The sequence below is a fragment of the Corythoichthys intestinalis genome, chromosome 4, assembly GCF_030265065.1.
Source record: "Corythoichthys intestinalis isolate RoL2023-P3 chromosome 4, ASM3026506v1, whole genome shotgun sequence".
In the NCBI taxonomy this organism is placed as follows: Eukaryota; Metazoa; Chordata; class Actinopteri; order Syngnathiformes; family Syngnathidae; genus Corythoichthys; species Corythoichthys intestinalis.
The window spans coordinates 18,712,401-18,736,282 of NC_080398.1; the positions used below are offsets into that span (position 1 = coordinate 18,712,401).

The 23,882-nt window shown below is 40.6% G+C and overlaps 1 protein-coding gene across 4 annotated transcripts in view; it reads left to right on the forward strand.

Annotated features, from left to right (window-relative positions):
• cobl (cordon-bleu WH2 repeat protein) overlaps positions 1–23,882 on the forward strand; it is a 67,499-nt gene extending 43,617 nt beyond the window's left edge. For 3 of the 4 annotated variants that reach the window (XM_057834761.1, XM_057834763.1, XM_057834762.1), the window contains 9 exons: positions 241–823; positions 4,780–4,932; positions 8,936–9,257; positions 10,480–10,577; positions 10,850–10,990; positions 12,893–14,556; positions 14,639–14,740; positions 16,231–16,527; positions 22,240–23,882. In XM_057834761.1, the coding sequence (XP_057690744.1) occupies positions 241–823; positions 4,780–4,932; positions 8,936–9,257; positions 10,480–10,577; positions 10,850–10,990; positions 12,893–14,556; positions 14,639–14,740; positions 16,231–16,527; positions 22,240–22,323 (3,444 nt within the window). In that variant the 3' untranslated portion in view covers positions 22,324–23,882. The remainder of the gene's footprint in view (positions 1–240; positions 824–4,779; positions 4,933–8,935; positions 9,258–10,479; positions 10,578–10,849; positions 10,991–12,892; positions 14,557–14,638; positions 14,741–16,230; positions 16,528–22,239) is intronic. The other variant, XM_057834764.1, reaches the window with a different exon arrangement.

A 23,882-nucleotide genomic window follows, 5' to 3' on the forward strand; every position in this document is an offset into this window, starting at 1 on the left:
TTAAAAAATTATTGAATATAAATAATCGAATGTTGTATAAAACCTCGCCTCTACATTACTCACGGTTATAAATAAATTATGGTCATGGCAGTTTGGACTCTGGAATAATTTATTCCAAATATAATTGATCTCAATGGGAATTTTTGTCCAATGGAAGTGCTACCAGCACTTTGAGGTTTTTAATATAATTTCACTAATCATGACTATTTTTCCCCTCTTTTCACTTTTTTTTTTCATCAGATGGGCTCTGAGTCAGAAAGCCAGCAGAGGAGAAGGAAGGCCCCAGCCCCCCCTGCAAGTACAGATTCAATCCCCCCAGACTCTTATGGTGCTTCTACTTGTATTCCCATCCCTGTTAGCCAATCAAGTCAAAAACATTCTCCAGCTTTGTGCACTAAGATGGCTCAGTCACCAACAATCTCATCGAAAATTTTAAAAACTATGAGGCCACAATCCCCAAAGCCCAAAATTCAACCTCAATCTCTCTTCACTGTTGCACCCAAAAGTATCACCCCTTCCCTGAGCAACAGCATTGCCGAAAGCCAAGTACTTCAGGACTCTAGCTCTAAACTATGCCACAGCCTTGACCATGATCTTGACACAGATGACACCGTATCCCTGACCAGCAGTGCTGCAAGTGGATCAGTCCATATTAAACACCCTACAAAACATAATGGCACAAAATTGAAAGAATTAGATAAAGATAGCAGTATGAAGGCCAAAGTGGAAAGTGGACCTACTTCAAGTCCAATCTCCAAGACACCGTGTGAGTCAGTCCTTAACCGGAAAACGGATGAAATTGAGAACAAGAGACGTGGCACAGGTAAATATGCACACTGCACACCATACAAACCCAGTATCAAACCAGAATAAACAGCTTGGTTGCATTAATGTAATTTTCCTTTGGTTATAGACCCTACCCACCGACGTCACAAAATCACGTGATCGCTGTATTGTTCCGCCCCCTTGTCCGTCATTTTGTGTCTGTATTATCAATGGTCTCAATTGATCGAGCAATTTATAATGCATTTCATGGAAGACCCGGTGCTTTCGGATGCCGTAAACTCACTGGATGCGTTGCATAAAAGGCGTTATGTGGAAAAGCTTCAGTTTATCCATTCGCCAGATCCATATTTGATGCCTAAATCGATGTTTTTCGACCCGCGGTCTACGCCGTCTTTGCCTGACATCTGCTAGCTACCCTGATATTTACAACTATCTTGTCCACACAAAATCAGCCTATTCTCACGAAAGTTTGAAAAACTTTAAGCGCTTGGAGGCTTATAAATACTTCGTTGCTGGTTGGGTGAAACAGGTCCTCGTCCACGAAAATTCGGCAGGAATCTATTTTGTGCTTGGAAAGGTGAGTTACGAAATTTTCAATTCAAAATCTTTTGTTCTTGCTAACATCCACTGTCAAGTCTAATGTATTTCATGTCATTTGTCAATGGAGCTAGGGCTTTTAATGTTTATATGGTTTAGCGATAGCACTCTCACTACATACATACGTGTATGTTGTCGGCGATTAGCCTAGCAATGATCTTAATTGTGGTTGTCAGCCCAAAACCCTCTAAATATATATTAAATGCATCTTACCAGATATAAAATGACGACTACATAATCTGTGGTAATCGTTTGGAGCCCAGTTTTCTCGTCGAATTGCAGCAGCCCATCTCGCTCTCCTCTCTGGGGTCTCTCGGAATCCGGTAGAACTTCAAGTCTCTCCGTCTATCTTCTCTGTTATTGCAACCGACCGCCACACACGCCTTCACCATTTTGATTATTAATGTTAACGAGCAGAAAAACACGCCGTAAATAAGAGGAATGTACGTAGCCGTAACAGGTAAACACGATGTGTTGACGGACAATTGGGCGGCACCAGTCAGGAGGACGGAGTTGTGACGTCACGTGGGTAGGGTCTATTAATTAGAAATTTAGTTTCAAATAATGATTCCTCAAGTAACTTCAATTTTACTCTACCAACATTTTAAAACGGTATACATCTTTTATTAACCATTTTTCTTTTGCCAGCTAAAGATAGCAGTGATGAAGTACCCGAATGAAAAATGTGCAATTGCTCATATGGAGATGATCAATGAAAAATTTTAGGATTTCATTTCCATCACTTAGTATTTCATAATTTTCTGCTCCATCTTGGAAATAATTTATTTTCAATGAAAATGTGTTTAATGAATGGGAGTGAAATTGAAGACGAACACACGTGTTACAGAAGTCTGGAATTGCCTGTAGTGTTTTTTGCTGTTATAGTGAAACTGGCAAGTCCGATGCTGGAGAGCTATCAGACTGAAGAATAATTAATGCGGAAAAAAATACAAGAATTCTAACCTGGTGAAAGACTATCTCATGCTTCAATTTACCACTGGACCTAATGTTTATCATATTTTTGAAACATCATAAGCCTTTACACTTGCCCTCACTTGACAATCCCTTATATATATCCCTTTCCCCCCTCTTTGCCTCTTATATTCATGTAGCTACTCACATAATCCCTCAAAGCTTGCAAATGCAAAGACAAACACATCCATCACAGATTTAAACTGGATATACTTGAACCTCGGCAAGCCCTCTATTGATCAGGCCTTGTTTTCCATAGCAGAGTGAGATTGCAGCAGGGTGCTTTCGTGTGTGGAGGCAGAGATGATAGCATTGTAGACCTTAGAAAGGGGGTGAGGAAGGTGAGAGAGTGAGAGTTCAAAAAATGGAGCATGGGAATGTTTAGGTAGCAGGATGCATGATTAAGGTTGAATCAAGGCTGGGGTGGTTTCAAAGAGCTCGTATTCAACAATTGGATACAAATTAGAAGGATAAAGCTTGGTGGAGTTGGTTTGTTTGGGACACAACAAAGAGCATGAGGATAATTATTGGTGTAAAGGTTCCCACCGTAGCTTCTTATGCTACCGCCTGAGAGCTTTCGTCTCTTCCTTGGCAATTTTAGGAGTTTTTGGCTCTCATGATCCCTAACTCTGTATTGATAGAACTCCATATTGTAATTTTGGGTGGCTATTTAAACTTCAAATCAAACTCCAAACTAATTTGGTGAATATTTGAACTTGAAAGTACTCTTGAGTTTTTACGGTATTATTATGTTAATATCACTCATTACTTGCATGTAAGATATCTGTTTGGATAAAATCCTAACCTTATTTGAATATGTTTGTGTTCTGATAGGATACTGTTGTTCGGCATGTCATCAAATTAAGATAAAAATATAAAGTAGCACATCAACAATACTGACTAGGCAGCACAATGATGTATTTCAATCCCTGTGAGGGATGTTTGCTCTGTATAGGAATGTTTTTCTTATCAAGTAAGTAACAGATGATCTAGATTGCAGTCCTATCCAGTCATAAAATATACTTTATATTTTTATATTTCATCAAATTAACCCTGATCAAATGAAAAAGTTGAGTACTTTTAAGGACACAATTCCAATTAGGATAGCCAGATCATTGGTTGCAAGCATTTCATTGGACAGGGATGTGGGAACCTCAACTGTTTTTTTTTTTGTTTTTTTTAATTGTAAACTTACCAAAATGGTAAGGGATTCAACTAACCCTGAAACATTATGTTGGCAGATTTCACTACTGCTGATAATCAAGCATTAGTGCTGTCAACAGCAATTTAAGAAAAAAAGTACTGGATGGATAAAACAGCCTTCATGCCTGCAGAGACCTGAAATTTATCACCATAAAATCTAAGCATAAAGAAGCTATTGTGTAAGTAAGGATCACTCACTAGGATATAGTGTTTACCTACAGTACGTCTCCAAGTTGTTGCCAAAACAATTTAAAAACAACGTTGACAGTTATGTATTGCTAGTATTTTCAAGTCAGGCACAGTGCTCAACATAAATGAGTACACCGAAAAATATAAATGTGAAAATATATATCAGCTGGTTTTTCGAATCAAATTTTTCATTGAATAAAATGATTGACCCAACTTCATCCCTGCCAAGCTTGGGTCACAGGGAGAGCAACTTGATCCATCTTCCATCTGCTTGTCCAAGCTCAGTTCGGTCAAATTTAAAAGAATCAACAACACCTTGATCATTTGTATCTCGATTGAAGTAATCTTAATAAAGTGAAAAGTAACATGATTTCATTTTTCTAATGTGAAAGTGACGCAAACGTACATCACCGCCAATATTCCCTATATGTAGGTGAAATAGCTGTTGTCAAAACATTTTTAAATGGCCTTAATATTTGAGCCAATCAAATGCACATATTTCAGATTGTCTCTCCTACTTGTCACGGATTGGCTACACATTGTGCTATGCTCCAACAATACATGCTTTAATGGTCACAGGAAGTGAAGCAGGCTTTGTCTGAGTCTCGGACAAAGAAAGGAGAAAGACGGCAACAGGTTACACATGTACAGAAAAAAATCAAGCGTGCACGCCTAGTTTCTTTGCTACTTTTTACTTGTTTCAAGTGCATCAGCATTTATGTGCTGTACAAGTGTGGCCTGACTAATATCACGTTCGTCACAAAAACGCTGCACTCATAGGCAGTGCCATTTTTTTGTTTAAACATTTTTTTCCATTGTCAGATGTGTAAGAAATAGGATTTGCATACGTAAAAAGTGGTCCAATCATCTTTCACTTGGTTATTTTATACTTACTGTTGTCTACTGCTTTAATGTTGTAAGTACACCAAAGAAAGCTACATTTCAAACAGAGGGTCCCATTTATGTTTAGATATTTGCATCACTTTACTTGTAGTTGTACAATGACAGTGCTTGCATGTCATTTTCTTCCAGGATCACCTGATCTCACAGCACCACCCAAACCCCGACGTTCACCAGCCTGGGAACACCGTACCCTATCTACACCTCCCCAATTATCTTTATATGAACCCACAAAAAGCAGTACTCCACAGAGAACCAAAGAAAAGGAAGAAACTGCTTCCCAGAGTAGGTGGATTCTCTGTTTGCATTATTTCATTTTTTTCCCAGAATAGCATATGAATGTCAGACTCTATGAGCTTTCCATCAGTTACTGGATGAGCAGATTTGGGAGGTGATGGCATGGTCCATGTTGTATTTGAATAATACACTGATCTCTGAAGATTTTTTTTAGTCAAGACACCAGTAAGTGCACTAATATATGCATGTGTGCATACATATGCGCATGCATGTCTGATATGCAGTGTTGTTAATAACGGTTGTGGAATGAACAGTATAAACTAGCGACGTTAGCCGAAAGTTAACTCGTGGCAATCCCCGATCATAGTTGCTTTTGCATTCGCTAGGTTAAGCGTGTTTAAATTGTGCGTCATCTACGATCTTGTCCGAAAAGGTTATTCCACTGTCAATCGGGAAAGGGGTGTGGATGTGCACATAAGCAGGTCGGCGTCACGGTAATTCACAGTCACACTGCAGTAAGAGACACACACCGCCTTCTAGTTTGTTTCGCGAGAGCCGCTGACAGGTGACAATTTAGCGTGTTGGCATTGAGTCAATCTCGCAGCGAATCAGCGAGCGCGCAGGTCACGCAGTGAATCATGGGAAATGTAGTCTCGGGACAACACTGAAGTGGTGCTTTGTAATCTGTTCGCTTGTGTGAAAAAACTACATTCCTCACGCCATTAGATGCCACTTTGTTTTCTTATTGTTGCCACAATAAAGTGGAGAAAGCCATCGACGACTGTGATATAGTGGATATTATTTAGTTGTAATACGGGAGTTCACCAGTAGAGGGTACGCATGTCATTTAGATGTGTTATTGTTTGTGCCTTACTCCTTGACTAAAAGAGAGAAAAGTTGTTGTTCAGAGTCACTTGGCAAGAAGTTGAGTAAAGTTGTAAAAGCCAATAAAGGTGTCGTGTGGGTCACTCGGTCAAGATATCCCCCAACGTTTTTATATTATTATTTTATATGCACGAGAGCTGCCAGATCTGCCAAAATGAACATGAAGTCTGAATATTATTTTTTTTAACAATGTCATCAGATAGACAAAAACAAAAAATTATGTGCAAATGCCTGCATCTTCAAATCATGAAAATAATAACAGCCTATATCTTACCAATGTTGTAATCTCGATGGGTCTTGTATCCATTCCATGTCAGGTAGTCTAGGCACATTGTTTGCATCCTGATTAGCGTCTGGCTAATACATGTTAGGTCCAACATAAAATTCCAAGCTCCTCTTTTTCCTCCAAGTCTTCAAAAACTTGGATCTCCTCCCTTGCGCTCGATCTATCGCTTATATCGCTTTTTGAATCATTGTTTGAAGGGCTTTGTATGGCGGCCGTATGCATGGAAGTGCCATCGCGTTCCCGGTGTGACGTATCACTTCCGGGTTCGTCCCCTTTCGGACTCGAACTTCAGAAACGCGATTATTTTGTCAAATATACAACATATAAATTATTTTTTCATGCTTTATTTGTTGGACAATGTTTAATTACTTTACTTGTGACCCTATTTGGCATGTGAAGAAATTACTTCACATTACTGCTTTAAAGAAACTTGTCTCTGTGTGCACGATTATATTTCTGGTTATGTTATATATCTAATGTGACATTCTTAACTTATGCTGATCCTACCTTAATTGGATCTGGTTACTGTTGATTATGTAAGAATAATTTTCCTTTCTAAAAACGGGCAGAAAGTATGCGGTCAGAACATTTTACAATGACAGATAAGCTCAGGGTGGAATCCTGAGAAGTATCACTTACAAAGTGATTGATGACTGATGTTAAGATGATGCTATGGCTAGGAAACGTGATATCCATCAGCCAATAGTTCGGTGACATGATATCTAAAGATCAATCATTTCACCATCTTATCTGTGGCTGATTGTTATGCATTGTTGGGACTTTAATGCAAGCCTGATGATCTGGTTTTGCATTGGTTGACTTATGCAAGCTTGATGGCAAAAAACTTACATTACTGTGCTGTGAAAAAGTACGTGTCCCAATGTTAAATTCTTAAGTTTTGGATGGTTCACCACATTATGTTGCGTAATGTGATGTTTAACCCTATCAGACCCGCATTTTTTCTGCTGGGCAAAAAAAAAATCTGCGCTGAATTTTCCTCTACTCAAACACCAGAACAATGTGCAGTTTTTTTGATGGGGGGGATATTTCATCCTTTTATTGCTTATTTTTAATGTTAATGTGTTTTTAATGAGAAATGAGCACTTTATGTTATCCTTTTTAAAGTTGCTTTTGGTCAGCCATTTTCAAAGAGCCAAAAATAGCAGAGGGCATGCCATACCTTATGTTTTGATTTCGATTGGTAACGTTTCATTCAATCATCTTCCAGAAGTGGTAATAGCAACTAAATTCAGTGTTTTTATTGGTTTACAGACGCAAACGCGTCATATCCTTCAGCAGCATGCTTAGGTCTGAAGGGGTTAAGATCACCAAACAAATGTAAATATCAGACAAAGGTAACCCGAGCTTACGTAAAATTAGTTTTAAAATGTATTGACAAGAAAAAAACATTCAAAACTATCTTGCCTTGTGTGAAAAAAAATTCTCTCCCAAGCTAATAACTGGTTGGCCCACCGTCAGCAGCAACAATTTAAATCAAACATTTTGCTTGGCTCACTCCTCTTTGCACTATTGTTTAATTCAGCAACGCTGGAGGGTTTTTGAGTGTTAATAACCTTTTTAAGGTCATGCAACAACATTTCAATTCGATTCAAATCCGGAGTTTCACGGTTTGTTTTAAAAAATTAATTAATTAAATAAGATTAAATAAATATATAAAAACCCGCGCAAAAACCCTGCCAAACCTTCATTTTTTTAAAAGCCTTTTCAAACCAGGTACTGTACCTTTGATAGTATTTTACCCTTATTTAATGAGATCACAATTCATAAACACCATTTTTAATCTTTACTTGGGTTATCTTTATCTGATATTTGGATTTGTTTGTAAGTCTTAAATGGTCAAGTCTGGATACTAGACAAATTTGATTGCTGTTTGCAAATACTTTTTAATGGCACTGTGTTAGCGCTTAAAGTTAGACACTAAAACATGCATCCGAGGTCACGACAGTTGAGATTTGACAACAGTGGATTTTGTGTGTTTATAGACAGGCCAAGTCTTTATGTGACACTAAATTTTTGCACATGTGCATGTGTGCGTACAGTGGTTGTGGCTGTAGCTGGCATGAGTAAGCTGTTGCTGGGAATGAGTTGGGAGGATAAGATAGCTTTGTGACTCAGCACCACATAATGACTTGACAGCCTAAATATATGCGCGTGTACGCACACACACAAAGTCAGTAATATGTCACATACCAAGTTGGCTCTCATTTCCAAGAATTGGAAGTATTGAGCCTTCAGTTTGTGAATGCTGGTCCAAAAAGCCAATAAATGGGACAGTTTGTTGGCAGAGGATTTCAGTTAATGGCCGTTAGAATAGGTTTTCCAGAATTCACTGAAGTGCACAAAAGTGTATTGTTGAGGTGAGAGGGTATGAAGCAGTTTTGTATTCCCGGGAACGTAAAACACGCTCGATAAAAAAAAATTATATACTAATAATAATCAAAGTGATTTGTTTACATTCTATCCACCCGCACATCATTAAAGTTGTTTTATCAAGCCACAAGTGGTTGTACTCTAGGCCAATGTATGTATATTTGGCTTGTGTTTTCTGGTTTGTTTGTTAGTGGTGTGAGAGTGAATGCTGTAACTAACAAATACTTCCTCTGTTTGCCTATGAAGGATGGTGAAGCTGCATCCTGTGTTTCTTTTATAACAACTATCTTGTTTTTGCCATCCGCGCTGCAAGAACTCTAATAGTATCATCCAGTAACTATCAACCTTAGTACTGCAGATCAAACTCGAGAAATGCCGTTTTTAGTCATTCCTGTTCAACTTTTAGACTGTTGTTAAATTTGAAAGTGATGTATTTATTAATTTTATTGAATAAGAATCCTGTTAGTAATATCTCCCATTTTCCTTCAGCCTGGTTCCATTCTATAAAGAGCAGGGACGTCAGTGTCCAGGCCTCAGGAACTGAAGCCCCTGAGGCTGAGACGTTGTCCCTGGGAAACGGCAGTAGTGGCAGCAGTCTACCAGATCAAGGTTATGCTGCTTCTGAAGGAATGGCAGATGGTGAAGACTCAGGACTTGTGAGCACTCCATCTGATACCCAACCCACATCTCCAGATGGGAGTTTGCTTTTTGAGCGAAGTTGTGTAGCCAGACGAGCGAAACCACCTAGGCCTATTCGAGACCTTTCCAGCGATAGTGATGAAGGATGTGCCACTTGGGGATCAAAAAACAGGTAAAGTCACCAAATGGTGTTTTAGAAGGGTTAAGGGAACATGTCTCGTTTCATGTGCAACATTCATTGTTTGTTTGTACTGTATGAATGATCTGATGCAACTAAGAAATATTTTGACTGACCAGCATTTATGTACTGTATGTAAAATCAATTTATAAAATCCAACTAACCTTTATGCTCAATGTAGATGTAATTAGTGTGAGGCCTGCACTTGTTTCCTCTCAAAGAGCCTGGGTAATGTGGTTTGCCACCAAGCATGACACTCTCAATGCACTTGCATTTTTGATGCATTTGCCATCAAGTAATTGCATGTCGTTCTTGTTCATGTTTTTCTTTCACAAACCTCCAAAGTCTTGTCTTTTAATGAATAAAATATTATTTGTTCAGTCTCTGCTGCCCGGAACCAAATGGCTGCAGACTAGTGGTTGGGTACCCCGGTATTATCTTAGAACTATAACAAACTAAAATTCTCAGAGGAAAAAAATGCTGACTGCCGGGTTATCTACAGTGCATTCAGAAAGCATTCTCAAAGCTTCTCAGGTCATTTGAATGCATAACATATCTTTTCAGGTGAATCTTGAACTTTTAAACAATCTGCCAAAAAGTTTAGGAATTTTTTTCCCCTTAAATATATCATGGTCTTTATGATGGAGATTCATTCCTTTCATGTTGGTGTTTGTGATGAGTCAACATCTTCACTGTTTACCTTAAGAACTTAACTATTAAAGCTCATTTTCAGGATTAAGTTCTCTTTAGTTCTCACTATGTGTGCAGTATTGTATCCAAAATTGGTGTTGTTATGGTTTTCTGTCATTAATTAAAGGCCTTAGTGGAAAGTGAACGCTATCCCATATCACTTTTATGGAATAAAATATGTGTGGTAGTGTGCCTGGAATGGGAATTCAAGATCAATGATCTCACTCAAAGGCTATTTTTGAACTCTCGCCCTTGATGCTTTTACTGGTGAGTGTTCCAGGAAAGCAGTCTTTTTTTTTTTTTTTAATCTGAATTCTTTGAAGACAAATTCTATTTAATTTGGCTGTCTTGTTGTGCTGAAATGCCCACAACTCAAGACAATGGTCTATATAACCTTCAATGTGAATGAAATCTGAAGTGAAAAATGTCCCGAATGCCTTATAATCTTTCTTGCAAGCACATACACTGTCCAATATGTCTTGATGTCATCTGATTTTTTTTCTTTTTTGTGTATGTGTATCCACAGTCAAAGCAAACTCAAGGCTACGTCAACTAAAGTAAGCAGTACCTTTCAGGAGAAATACAAATGGCTCCATCAGGCAAAAACAGATCCCGTCTTTCCAGGTGAGGTACAAGCCACTGTGCATATTGTGTATATTTGTCTTCGAATATTATGCTCTTACTGTTACTAAATGTTATTTTTTCGCATCTTTTAACTGTTTTGTTTGGTTCCATATAAGTGATTAGTATTTTTCTAGTGAAGTGAATAGAGTACTCCTCAATGATTTTTTTTAAAATTGCAATTGAACATATTTTTATGAATCTTGCCAAGTATGTATTGTCTTTGGTTGTCCTCATTTGAACCATATTTAAAAAAGAAAAATCAATTTCAACAGTGATTCCTGGTGTGCCAATGTCCATAGTGGACCTAAATATACCTGTCACGGCCATAGATGAAGTACTGGAGGAATATAAACCTCTTCTAGAAAAAAATGAGTCAACAGTACTCAGAGAGACAAATGTGGCACATCATAAAGGTAAGACAAATTAACAATAGAAGCTTGCTATTTAGCTAGTTGTTACTGCTGACAAATCACAAACATATGTAAAGAAAAAATAATGCTGACGCAAAAACATCTTTTTTGCTTTACAACCAAGTTACGCTTGAGTTAGTTTTGTGTTCTTTCAAAAAGAAACATAGAACATCTGTAGAGAGCGAATGTTCCCTAGTTTCTGCGTGTGTTAGCATACTATGTCAGTACCAGTGTTGTAGTAACGCGTCACTAAGTAGCACGTTACTGTAATCTGATTACTTTCTTTCAATAACGAGCAATCTAACGCGTTCATTTTTCCAGGCCAGTAATCTGATTAAAGTTAGTTTCCTCGGTGCCTGTGCGTTACTATTTTGTTGTTGCCTCATACTGTAGCCTATGTAGAATGCCGACTATTGTAGTCATGTACGCAGAGCATTTGAAAAGAAAATACTGCGCTTGAGTTTGGGAATGACATCACATCTCACGTTTTCTCTTCGGGGGGGGGGGGAACGGGTCACGTGTAATACCATGCCACGGCGGTCAACAACATAGCCTGGTAGCTATCAGGATGCTAACAGTAAAGGAGCCGGAGAGATACAACAAACTGCTGCATTTGCTCACTGGAGATACAGCCATTACTTCACATATCCGTCCAGTAAAGATGACAAAAATATCTCCGTGCGTTGCAAACTCTGCGCTGGCTCAGAAAGACTGTCGACCGCTATATACTCGACATCCAATTCAACAAGGAAGCACTTGGAATTACAGCAAAACGCGTCGCGGAAAAAAAAAGCTGACAGGTAACGAGACAGCCAGCTCTTCTACAGTTTGTAACCAGCCTTTATAATATGTGTTACCATGTACATTTTATAGTTAGAGTTTGTAATCATAGGCGGACTTTTACATTTGTGGGACTGGGGGGAGAAGCATGTTGAAGACTGAAACGAAAGTCAAAAGTTTGGACACACATTTTGCGTTTTATATATTTTCACTACTATTAAAGATTCTCACTGAAGACATCAAAACTATGAACGAACATGTGGAATGGCAAAAAAAAAAGTGAAATAACTGAAAACAGGTTTTGTTTTCTACATTCTTCAAAGTATCCACCTTTGAGGTGTCTCCAAACTTTTGGCCAATACTGATATATATATATATATATATACATATATATATATATATATATATATATATATATATATATATACACACATCTTGACACTGTTCGAGTTCAATCAACTGTTCAAGTAGTTGTTGGCAGCGTTTGAAAGCTTAGGTTTAAAGAAATTCTAAATATCCGTCTTGCCTCCTCTGGTGTATGATTTTGACCCATTATGAAAACTTTACGTTGTAGGATTTTTGTTCATTTCATTAATTTTTGTTGTTTGTTTTATTGCTTTACAACTTTTAGAAACATTTCAACGGCTAGGTCTTTATTTCAAAGGGGAAGTTCAGAATTTTTTACATTAGGCTTTATCTTGGAGTCATCGGGGGTTTAATTAGTCGTTGGAGTTGATTTCAACAAATTTTGTGCAGTTTGTCAGTTAGTTGTTAGTTTTAGGGCTCCGGAATGGCTAAGCAAGGGCGAGTCAATGGTGGTCGACTAATTAAACCCCCGCTACCTCAAAGATTAAGCCTTATGTGAAAAACTCAATTACACGCGATGACATTTTTCTGTTATTTTTATGTTGAGGCAGCAAAAGGGAAAAAAATGGTAAAAAGTAACTGATAAGTTACTTTTAAAGTAACTTAGTTGCTTTGATAATAAAGCAATCAGTAAAGTAACTAGATTACTTTTTTGAGGTGTAATCAGTAATCAGTAATTAAATTACTTTTTTAAGTAATCCGTGACAACACTGGTCAGAACACCTAGTTTATTTATTAATTAATTTATTTATTTTACAGGTTCAGAGAGTGTTGCAGAGTGGCACAAAAAGAACAATTCCTCCACAGATGTTTTCAATGAAAAAAATAGCATTGTGAATGCTAAATCTGACCAATATAAGAACACTATGGAGAATGGGACAAGTAGTTATACAAAGGAAGGGAAAAAGGAAGACATGAAAGAGGCTTCACATAGACTGGCACTAGTAAAACCTTTTGAGCCCGAGGAAAAATGCACAAGCTTAATGATAAAAAGTCAAACTCTTAGATCGGATTCCTTGATGGAGAGTAACACTCATTTTTTACAAGAGGACAATCTCGTCCTTCCCAAAGACAGCCAGAGATCACTGTCCACAGAAAAAGTAGATAATCAGAGTGTTTTCCGCAGTAACGCCAGTTCACCTATGTTGCACAGGAAAGTTACCTGCAATCCCACCTCTCGATTTGGTATGAAAACCTTCACTGTTGTTCCATCCAAGCCCTCTGCTTTGCAAAGTGGTGCACAAAGTGCATCGGCCTCTTCAACCGTCGGTGCTATTAAAATTGATGAACAAGGAAATATCATGAAATATAATGGCCCTCAACACAGAGTTGGTGATGCAACAGAATCAGGGATTACCAGAAGCGAGGAGTGTCCGCTTATTGGAAAAGCCAAAGCCTTTTGGAGCTCCAGTGAAAGACAAGACTGTTCTCTTTCTTGTCGCCCAGGTGTGACTGACAAGGAAAAAGCAAGCTTAGAGAACATTGAAAGTAGTCACACAACTGTGACTTCTTTTACCGCGAACAGACGAGAACCCCTGAAAACACAACCAACCATCACAAGTACTGCAGACAGTGTTCCGCCTAAAGAGACTAGTGGGAAAATCAATGAAACGATGCATCGTGCCATCATTAAAAACAAGCCCCAAGCAATTGTTAATGATATTTCAGTACCTGAAAGTATTAAGCAACCACAGTCACCCTTTCCTTCCTTCCTTAAACCAACAAGACGTACGTCAAGCCAGTATGTGGCATCTGCCATCAATAAATACGGCCCAATGGGATCCACAAAACACAACATGTTGTCTTTTCCCTCTCAGTCCTCTCCTTTAACACAGAACCTTGCCTTCCATACATTGGGTCACTCAATGCAAGTAAATCCACGACAGTCCTCCAAGATATCATTGACAGATAAGACATTTAACACAGCGGGTCTTCACGACCCTTGTCATGCAAGGTCCATGAGCGACCCCGAATTTGTATCAGAAAGCCAGAAAGAAAGCAAAGAGGACAAGAAGGAAAACCGTGTTGAATCCACCAACGAAAGCTCTTTCTCACTAGGACCGGTATCAGACAGAATTAAACACTTTCAGCCAAGTGTTCCCACTCAAATAGCCATGACTGAACGTGAAATTAGAGACGTCAAAGATAATCATTGTAAAAGCCCCATCATTTTACGCAGAAATGATCCACAACCGACTGCCAAACCCCAGATAACCACACGTCTAACAGCTACAGCAAAGTCAGAACCTTCACGTACGATGTCAGACAGTGGTGTCATCCCTGGATCCCCACCCGTTAACATATTTGGACCCGTGAAAAAGTTCAAACCAGTGGTGTGCAGATCTATTGAGAAAGATACCTCTTTGCACAGTAATCTAATGGAGGCCATCCAGGCAGGAGGAGGCAAGGACCGGCTCAGGAAGGTGAGATCACTACAGGCCTTTATGTACAGCAATAAGTCTTTGTTTTTAGAATTCCATTTTGGTCTTCTATTGACATGACTAGATATCATCTGGTGCCAGAAGCCGGAAGGAGACAGAAGAGAATGAGCGGGCAGCTCTTCTTGCAGCTATTAGAGCCCAGAACAGCACTGGAAGGCTTAGGAAGGTAAAAGACTCAATTAGCTAATTGTATATGTCACTGCATAAAAAGTTGTTAAAATAAAATAACTATTGCTGTCAAATTTATCGCGTTAACGGGCGGTAATTAATTTTTTTAAATTAATCACCTTACAATATTTGATGCATTTAATGACCCGGTCATGCATTGCCTCAAACAGATTACAATGACGCCGTTTTTTGCACATTGAGAGCTTAGAGGCAGAGAAAGGCGAGTGAACACAGGCGTTCATTGGACTCCGCCGTTTGTTGGCATAAGCTTCGGCAACTCCTTCACAACAAACATAAGTATCATTTAGTGAAAGCATAACAAAAATAACATTCCTATCTCTCAAAAAAAAATAATGTTCACAAAAAGAAAAGCGCTCAATGAAAAGAGAACTGGCATTCCCAATCAAAATAGCTATGCAAAATACACAGAAAACTTACTCAGACTTCGGTCAAACTCTATTAAAAAAATTAATTTAGCTCAACAAATACACTGGATGGCAATATTTAGTCACAATATACAAACTATCAGAGGTCTCGTACGTTGTAAAGCCAGCACTCGAATGACTGTGGATGGATCAGTAAAAAGGGAACTTTGGCATCAGTCGAGGGACAAAACACACTCATTGGCTTGATTTTTCTAAGTAATTTAAAACTCGCCATTGACACCTTGTGGTGCATTTCAATCACTACCTTATGTAGTTAAAGACACTGTGGAAGAAAGGCAGGGAGCCCATGTGATGTCACCGCTCGGCGACGTCAACAATGGCGAGCTACTAGTTTATTTTTTAATTGAAAATTTTACACATTTTATTAAAATGAAAACCTTAAGAGGGGTTTTAATATAAAATTAATATAACTTGTACTAACATTTATCTTTTAAGAACTACACGTCTTTCTATCCGTGGATCCCTTTAACACATGGGTGTCCAAACCTGTCCGCAAGGGCCGCTGTGGGTCCAGGTTTTTGTTCCTACCAATCGAGCACAGACAGTTTAACCAATGAAGTTTATGCTAAAACAAGCAGCACCTGACTGCAGTCAACTGATTACACTTTTGAGACACCAGATTGGTGAAAAAATGTTATCTTGTTTTGTAGGAATGAAATCCAGCACCCACTGCGGCCCTATGTGGAATAGTTTGGACACCAATGCTTTAACAGAAAGAATGTTAATAATGTTAATGCCATCTTGTGGATTTATTGTTATAATAAACAAATGCAGTACTTATGTACAGTATGTTGAATGTATATATCAGTCTTGTGTCTTATCTTTCCATTCCAACAATAATTTACAGAAAAATATGGCATATTTTAGAGATGGTTTGAATTACAATTAATTACGATTAATTTTTAAGCTGTGATTAACTCGATTAAAAATTCTAATAGTTTGACAGGCCTAAAAAAAACTAAATGTATACTTGAGCTTTTAAAGCACTTGGCATTCCATAGTATCTACAGTAAATTCACACTGGTTTGCTTGTGTCCTACAGACTAAATCTGGTGCTGCTGCTGAATTAGAAAGGTTCAGGTTAGCTTCACAGGAGGACCAAAGGACAGATGGTCCCTCTTCTCCTTCACCAATATCTTTTACTTGCACTTCTCCTGTTACTTCATCTCAGCCTCCTTCCATGCATGCTTCGCTTCCTCCCTTTTCTCCTTTCTTGCACCAGTCTAAGCCTTCCAATGTCACATTTAAAAATGCCAATGCCCTCAAGAACCCTGCCTTGGCCAGGGAAGCTGTGATGGAAGCGATCCGTTCTGGAACTGCGGCTGAGAATCTAAAAAAGGTAAAAATCTGAGATAGTGTTTCATATGAAAGCTTGAAGACATTGTTGGATTTTTTTTTTTTTAGCCGTTGGGCGCTTTCATAAAAGGCTATTGGCAAATGCTGTGATTTGTGCTCAACGCATCCCCATGGATCAAATTACACCCGACAACTCTGGCTTTGCTTTTGTCTGCTCATTTCATTGTGCAGAGTAAAGGGAACTCTTCACACATGGAGAAATCAAACATTAAATAAGTTATCATAAATATTGTATTGAAATTACCAGTAGTCCTGCAAGCGAGAGACTTTTGAATAAAAAAGTAACAAACTGGAATGGTATGATGAAGGCGAGAGAGAGACATCAACATAAAAACAGAATTTGACCACAACTTCAGTTTGCTCTTTTGTTGACAGAACAAAGCCTTCCCAAGCTGCTGTAGCTGGGTGACTGATAGAATATCAGATTGTTTCCCATTGGAGTAACCAGACATCCACTATTGATTTAAAAAGTTTATCAAGAAGAAAGTTCAATTTTAGAACACAGCTTAAAATTCAAGACCTTGATTTTAGGTTGTATTTGATGTATTATTTCTACTATTGACCACATCTTACTTAAAACCCAGCGTAATCAGTTCGCTTTTCAATTTTTGTGTTTTTTTTTTTTCCTGTCCTAATAATTCCCAACTTTAATAGAGCGGATGCAAAAATGTGGGCCACCACCAAACACATGTTACAAAAACTACAAATGTGGGTACTATAAAGTTGATAGACAGTAGACTACTGACAGAACATACAAAACATACTACCAAATTGGAGCATAGGTATAATGTTTAATTAAAACACATTTAAAAAATAACAAAAACTAACAAATATTCTAAATAAATGCAGTCCTTTAGGTGAGTGTGAACCCACAGCCACAGCTTTACATTATTATTATCAGAACAAAAATATTTGAATTATTTTCCATAAAAAAAACCTGTGTGTATGACTCGTTTCATGTTTACATTATACAGACTCTCTCAACACAGTTGCCAGAGAAAACAAACATGTTTTAACACCGCTAGACACACTAAACATGCTGGAGGTAAATCTCGTAGCTGGTGGGAAACGTTCATGGTAGTGTTTACTAACCTTTAATTTTATATAAATACAAAGTCATATTGGCGGTATTGTCTACAACTTTTCTGTAGCCGAAATATTCCCATACCAGCGATTTCGTTTTCTTCAATGGGGGGGGGGGGGGGGGGGGGGAGTTAGAGTTTAACCTCCTCCAGCCATCGTGTAGTAAAGCTGACTCATTGACACTGAGCAACACCGGTGAAGAAGTGTTGAGCCTTGCAGGTGCAAGCGAGGGATTTCTTCCTGTATTTATGGTACATAAAAAATAGCTAATAACTTAGGGACGGTATGATGGAAAAATTTTGCGGTTCTGAAACCATGAAACCCGTTTTCATACCATTGTATACAGTATTACAAAAGTGAGTACACTTCTGCAGATATTTAAGTGTTGCTTTTCATGGGACAACACTGACAAAATGACACTTTGACACAATGAAGTCGTTTGTGTGCAGCTTATATAATAGTTCATTTATTTTGCCCTCAAAATAACTCAAAATATAGCCATTAATATCTAAACCCTGGCAACAAAAGTGAGTACACCCCTTAGTAAATACGTAGATCCCTAAATGTCCAAATTGAGCACTGCTTGTCATTTTCCATCCAAAATGTCATGTGACTCGTTACAGGAGTGCTGTCAGCATTGCTGCAGAGATTGAAGAGGTGGGGCTCAGCCTATTAGTACTCAGATCATACGCCACACTCTACATCAACTTGGTGTGCATCGCTGTCACCCCAGAAGGAAGCCTCTTCTGAAGACTACACAAGAAAGACCGCAAACAGTTTGCTGAAGACATGTCAACAAAGCACATGGATTACTGTAACCATGTCCTATGGTCTGATGAGACGGGCGGGCTTTCTTGTGTACTGTTTTCAGAAGAGGCTTCCTCCTGGGGTGACAGCCATGCACACCAATTTGATGGTACATTACATTTTGGAGGAAAAATGACAAGCAGTACTCAATTTGGACATTTAGGGATGTACGTATTTACTAAGGGGTGTACTCACTTATGTTGGCAGGGGTTTAGATATTAATTGCTATATTTTGAGTTATTTTGAGGGGAAGATAAACTCTATTATATAAGATCCACACAGACTACTTTTCATTATATGTTATTTTGTCATTGTTGTTCCATGAAATGATATAGTTAAATATCTGCAGAAATGCGAGGGGTGTACTCACTTTTGTGATACACTGTACCTTGAAAGTGGTTATCGGCACACGCCTACAGTAGTCTCACAGGAAGCTTTCTGTTATTTGAATGGCATTTCGTGGCTGCACAGGTTAATTCTATCCCATGACAATCAGTTGAATAGCGTTTAATTGTTCTGCTTGTCAATATACGTTGCTGGCATGCATATATGAAAATATATTTGCAATAAAATTAATAAAACTAAATCAATGTCCCCTTCCCATGGGCTCACCACCTGTGGGAGGGTCCAAAGGGGTCGGGTGCGTAGAGAGTTGGGCGGCAGCCAAAGGCGGGGGCCTTGGCGGTCCAACCCCCAGCTGCAGAAGCTAACTCTTGGGACATGGAATGTCACCTCTCTGGCAGGGAAGGAGCCTGAGCTGGTGGGTGAGGCAGAGAAGTTCCGACTAGATATAGTCGGACTCTCCTCCACACACAGCTTGGGTTCTGGTACCAATCCTCTCGAGAGGGGTTGGACTCTCTTCCATTCTGGAGTTGCCCACGGTGAGAGGCGCCGAGCAGGTGTGGGCATACTTATTGCCCCCCGGCTTGGTGCCTGTACGTTGGGGTTTACCCCCGTAGACGAGAGGGTAGCCTCCCTCCGCCTTCGGGTGGAGGGACGGGTTCTGACTGTTGTTTGCGCTTATGCACCGAACAGCAGCTCAGAATACCCACCCTTTTTGGAGTCCTTGGAGGGTGTGCTGGAGAGCGCCCCCTCTGGGGACTCCCTCGTTCTTCTGGGGGACTTCAACGCTCACGTGGGCAATGACAGTGAGACCTGGAGGGGCGTGATTGGGAGGAACGGCCCCCCCGATCAGAACCCGAGTGGTGTTCTGTTATTGGACTTCTGTGCTCGTCACGGTTTGTCCATAACGAACACCATGTTCAAACATAGGGGTGTCCACATGTGCACTTGGCACCAGGACACCCTAGGCCGCAGTTCAATGATCGACTTTGTAATCGTGTCATCGGACTTGCGGCCACATGTTTTGGACACTCGGGTGAAGAGAGGGGCGGAGCTGTCAACTGATCACCACCTGGTGGTGTGTTGGCTCCGATGGAGGGGGAAGTTGCTGGCCAGACCTGGCAGGCCCAAACGTATTGTGAGGGTCTGCTGGGAACGTCTGGCAGAATCCCCTGTCAGAAAGAGTTTCAACACCCACCTCCGGCAGAACTTCTCCTTTGTCCCGGGGGAGGTGAGGGACTTTGAGTCCGAGTGGGCCATGTTCCGCACCTCCATTGTTGAGGCGGCCGATCGGAGCTGTGGCCGTAAGGTGGTTGGTGCCTGTCGTGGCGGCAATCCCCGAACCCGTCAAGGGATGCCGTCAAGCTCTGAAGAAGGAGGCCTATCGGGCCTTTTTGGCCTGTGGGACTCCGGAGGCAGCTGACAGGTACCGGCTGGCCAAGCGGACTGCGGCTTCGGCGGTCGCCGATGCAAAAACTCGGACATGGGAGGAGTTCGGAGAGGCCATGGAAAACGACTTCCGGACAGCTTCGAGGAAATTCTGGTCCACCATCCGGCGTCTGAGGAGAGGAAAGCAGTGCACCATTAACACTGTGTATAGTGAAGATGGTGTACTGCTGACCTCGACTCGGGACGTCGTGAGTAGGTGGGGAGAATACTTCGAAGCCCTCCTCAATTCCACCGACACGCCTTCCTTTGAGGGAGCAGAGTCTGGGGACTCTGAGGTGGGCTCTTCGATCTCTGGGGTTGAAGTCACTGAGGCGGTTGGTAAGCTCCTCGGTGGCAAGGCCCCAGGGGTAGATGAGATCCGCCCGGAGTTCCTAAAGGCTCTGGATGTTGTGGGGCTGTCATGGCTTACACGCCTCTACAACATTGCGTGGACATCGGGGACAGTGCCTCTGGATTGGCAGACCGGGGTGGTGGTCCCCCTTTTTAAAAAGGGGGACCGGAGGGTGTGTTCCAATTATAGAGGGATCACACTCCTCAGCCTCCCCGGTAAAGTCTATTCAGGGGTGCTGGAGAGGAGGGTCCGTCGGGAAGTCGAATCTCGGATTCAGGAGGAGCAGTGTGGTTTTCGTCCCGGCCGTGGAACAGTGGACCAGCTCTACACCCTCGGCAGGGTCCTCGAGGGTGCATGGGAGTTCGCCCAACCAGTCCACATGTGTTTTGTGGATTTGGAGAAGGCGTTCGACCGTGTGCCTAGGGGAGTCCTGTGGAGGGTGCTCCGGGAGTATGGGGTACCGAGCCCCCTGGTAAGGGCTGTTCGGTCCCTGTACGACCGGTGTCAGAGTCTGGTCCGCATTGCCGGCAGTAAGTCGAATTCTTTCCCAGTGAGCATTGGACTCCGCCAAGGCTGCCCTTTGTCACCGATTCTGTTCATAATTTTTATGGACAGAATTTCTAGGCGCAGCCGAAGCATTGAGGGTGTCCGGTTTGGTGGCCTCAGCATTGCATCTCTGCTTTTTGCAGATGATGTGGTGCTGTTGGCTTCATAAAGCCGTGACCTCCAACTCTCACTGGGGCGGTTCGCGGCCGAGTGTGAAGCGGTTGGGATGAAGATCAGCACCTCCAAATCCGAGACCATGGTCCTCAGCCGGAAAAGGGTGGAGTGCCCTCTCCGGGTCGGGGATGAGATCCTGCCCCAAGTGGAGGAGTTCAAGTATCTTGGGGTCTTGTTCACGAGTGAGGGTAGGAGGGAGCGGGAGATTGACAGGCGGATCGGTGCAGCGTCTGCAGTGATGCGGACTCTGCACCGGTCCGTTGTGGTGAAGAAGGAGCTGAGCCAAAAGGCGAAGCTCTCGATTTACCGGTCGATCTACGTTCCTACCCTCACCTATGGTCACGAGCTGTGGGTCGTGACCGAAAGAACAAGACCCCGGATACAAGCGGCTGAAATGAGTTTCCTCCGCAGGGTGTCCGGGCTCTCCCTTAGAGATAGGGTGAGAAGCTCGGTCATCCGGGAGGGGCTTGGTGTCGAGCCGCTACTCCTCCGCGTTGAGAGGAGCCAGTTGAGGTGGCTCGGGCATTTGGTTCGGATGCCTCCTGGACGCCTCCCTGGAGAGGTGTTCCGGGCATGTCCCACCGGCAGGAGGCCCCGGGGTCGACCCAGGACACGCTGGAGAGACTATGTCGCTCGGCTGGCCTGGGAACGCCTTGGAATCCCGCCGGAGGAGCTGGCTGAAGTGGCTGGGGAGAGGGAAGTCTGGGCTTCCCTGCTAAAGCTGCTGCCGACCCCAGACTAAGCGGAAGATAATGGATGGATGGATGGATAAATCAATGTCATTGGAGCCTATGAAGGTCAAATATCCATGTTAACACAGAAATCTGCCAGAAAGTAATTGTCTATATGGTTTACCAGTGTGCCATGGCACCATGGTTGGGAATCAGTGTTCTATACACTCAGACAAAGAGGAAACTTCATGGTTTGTTCATGTGTGTGCGTGTGCATGTGTCTTTTATCTAGGTCGCAGTGCCCACAAAGACAGTACAAGTGAATGGCAGATTGGGAACAATGCATCCGACCTCCTCCAGTCTTCCCTCAGAATAAACATACAGTCAAAACAAGTAAAAATATTTCCAAAATTCCTTTAGTAAGTTGTGTTTTACCACAATGCTTTGGAATAGACATTTTTAAAACTGGTCAAGTGATGACAAGAATAAGGCAGATATCTAAGGGGGAAAACGCTTTTTTTTTTTTTTCCATTTTATGACCTTCATAGCTCAGAACTTCTTGTCTCGTGCCTCCTATTAAAGAAGTGCAAGTCTGAAATGACAACTTGATAGGAAACTGTAATTTAGTTTTAAAATGCCTGCCTTCTCACGGGAGGAACATTTCATTTAAAACACCTGTCTGGTGAAGTTATGGCAAGTGTTATGTTTATTTGTAAAATCAGGTCTGTTCATTAGTTTTGTCAGTCACTGGCAGCCTTCCCTGAGAGTTTGATAATACAAAAATTTGCTAGACTTTCTCAACTCTAGTTTTTGGGAACTTTAACTGGAGTGGTATTCAACAATAAGTGCCAATGAAAACAGAATATTCCACAACCAGTTCTTTTGTTCTGTTTGTGTTTTATTTTTGTTTACCACAGCTTAGATTTGGATGCCTTATAGTATTGTGTTGCACAGTGTTATGTACAAAAATGTCTCCTGTTAAAATTCCAAATGTGGTGCAATTCTTTATGAAGTTAATATATCCAGACTTGACATACTTATGTTAACACATTTGAACTACACTGAAGGAGAGTGTATTTTATGTAAATCTTTGCTAAAGAATGCCAACTTTTACAGTAATGCTTGTGTAAAGGAGGGGGGGAATGGTTTTGACCCACTAGTGCCTGTTAGCTTATAATGCTATTGTTTTGGCTTCTAACTTAATGTCTGCTGCTGTTTAACACAGGTTCATGCAGTAACATATATAGCACAAGGGAAGTAGCTTACATTTGACTTTTACATTCACAATCATTTTTTGTTATAAGTCAGAGAAATTACACTAATGGTAGTAATGAACAAATACCACATCACCTGTGTGTGCGCTGGCTTTGCAATATTAATGTCATGTAACATGGCAGTTTTAGGAAACCAGTAACTTCTGGTGCATTTGAGTTATTTCATTTAATACCTCGGAAAAGTTTACAGTTTGGAACAGCTCATTGATTTAGGAAAAGTCAGATGTTGCCATTGGTATGAATTGGTAGGAAATGGTTTTATTTATACGGAGCAGGTTTTCAAATGAGAAATAACTAGCATTCATATGCTTGTCTAAATGTTTGCTGCTGTTCAATAGGATGAGTGAAGAGATTTTACTTTCCTACTTTCACATAGATTATTTATGTTCATTTTACATCTAAAATTGTTTTATCAAGAGACACGATCCTTGATTTTTTTTTTTTTTTTTTTTGTCTGACTATAATGTTCTGATTAGCTCGTAACAGATTGCATTTCACAGTAGAATTGTATATTTTGTAAACAAATCATCACCATCGATTTATATTTGTATTATTATTAGGGACTCATTCAGCGGATGGGTAGAGATGTATTTAAGCCTCTGCATTTTACGTTTTTCCTAAAGTTTGTACATTGATTTTGTCTACCTTTATTTTTGATTGA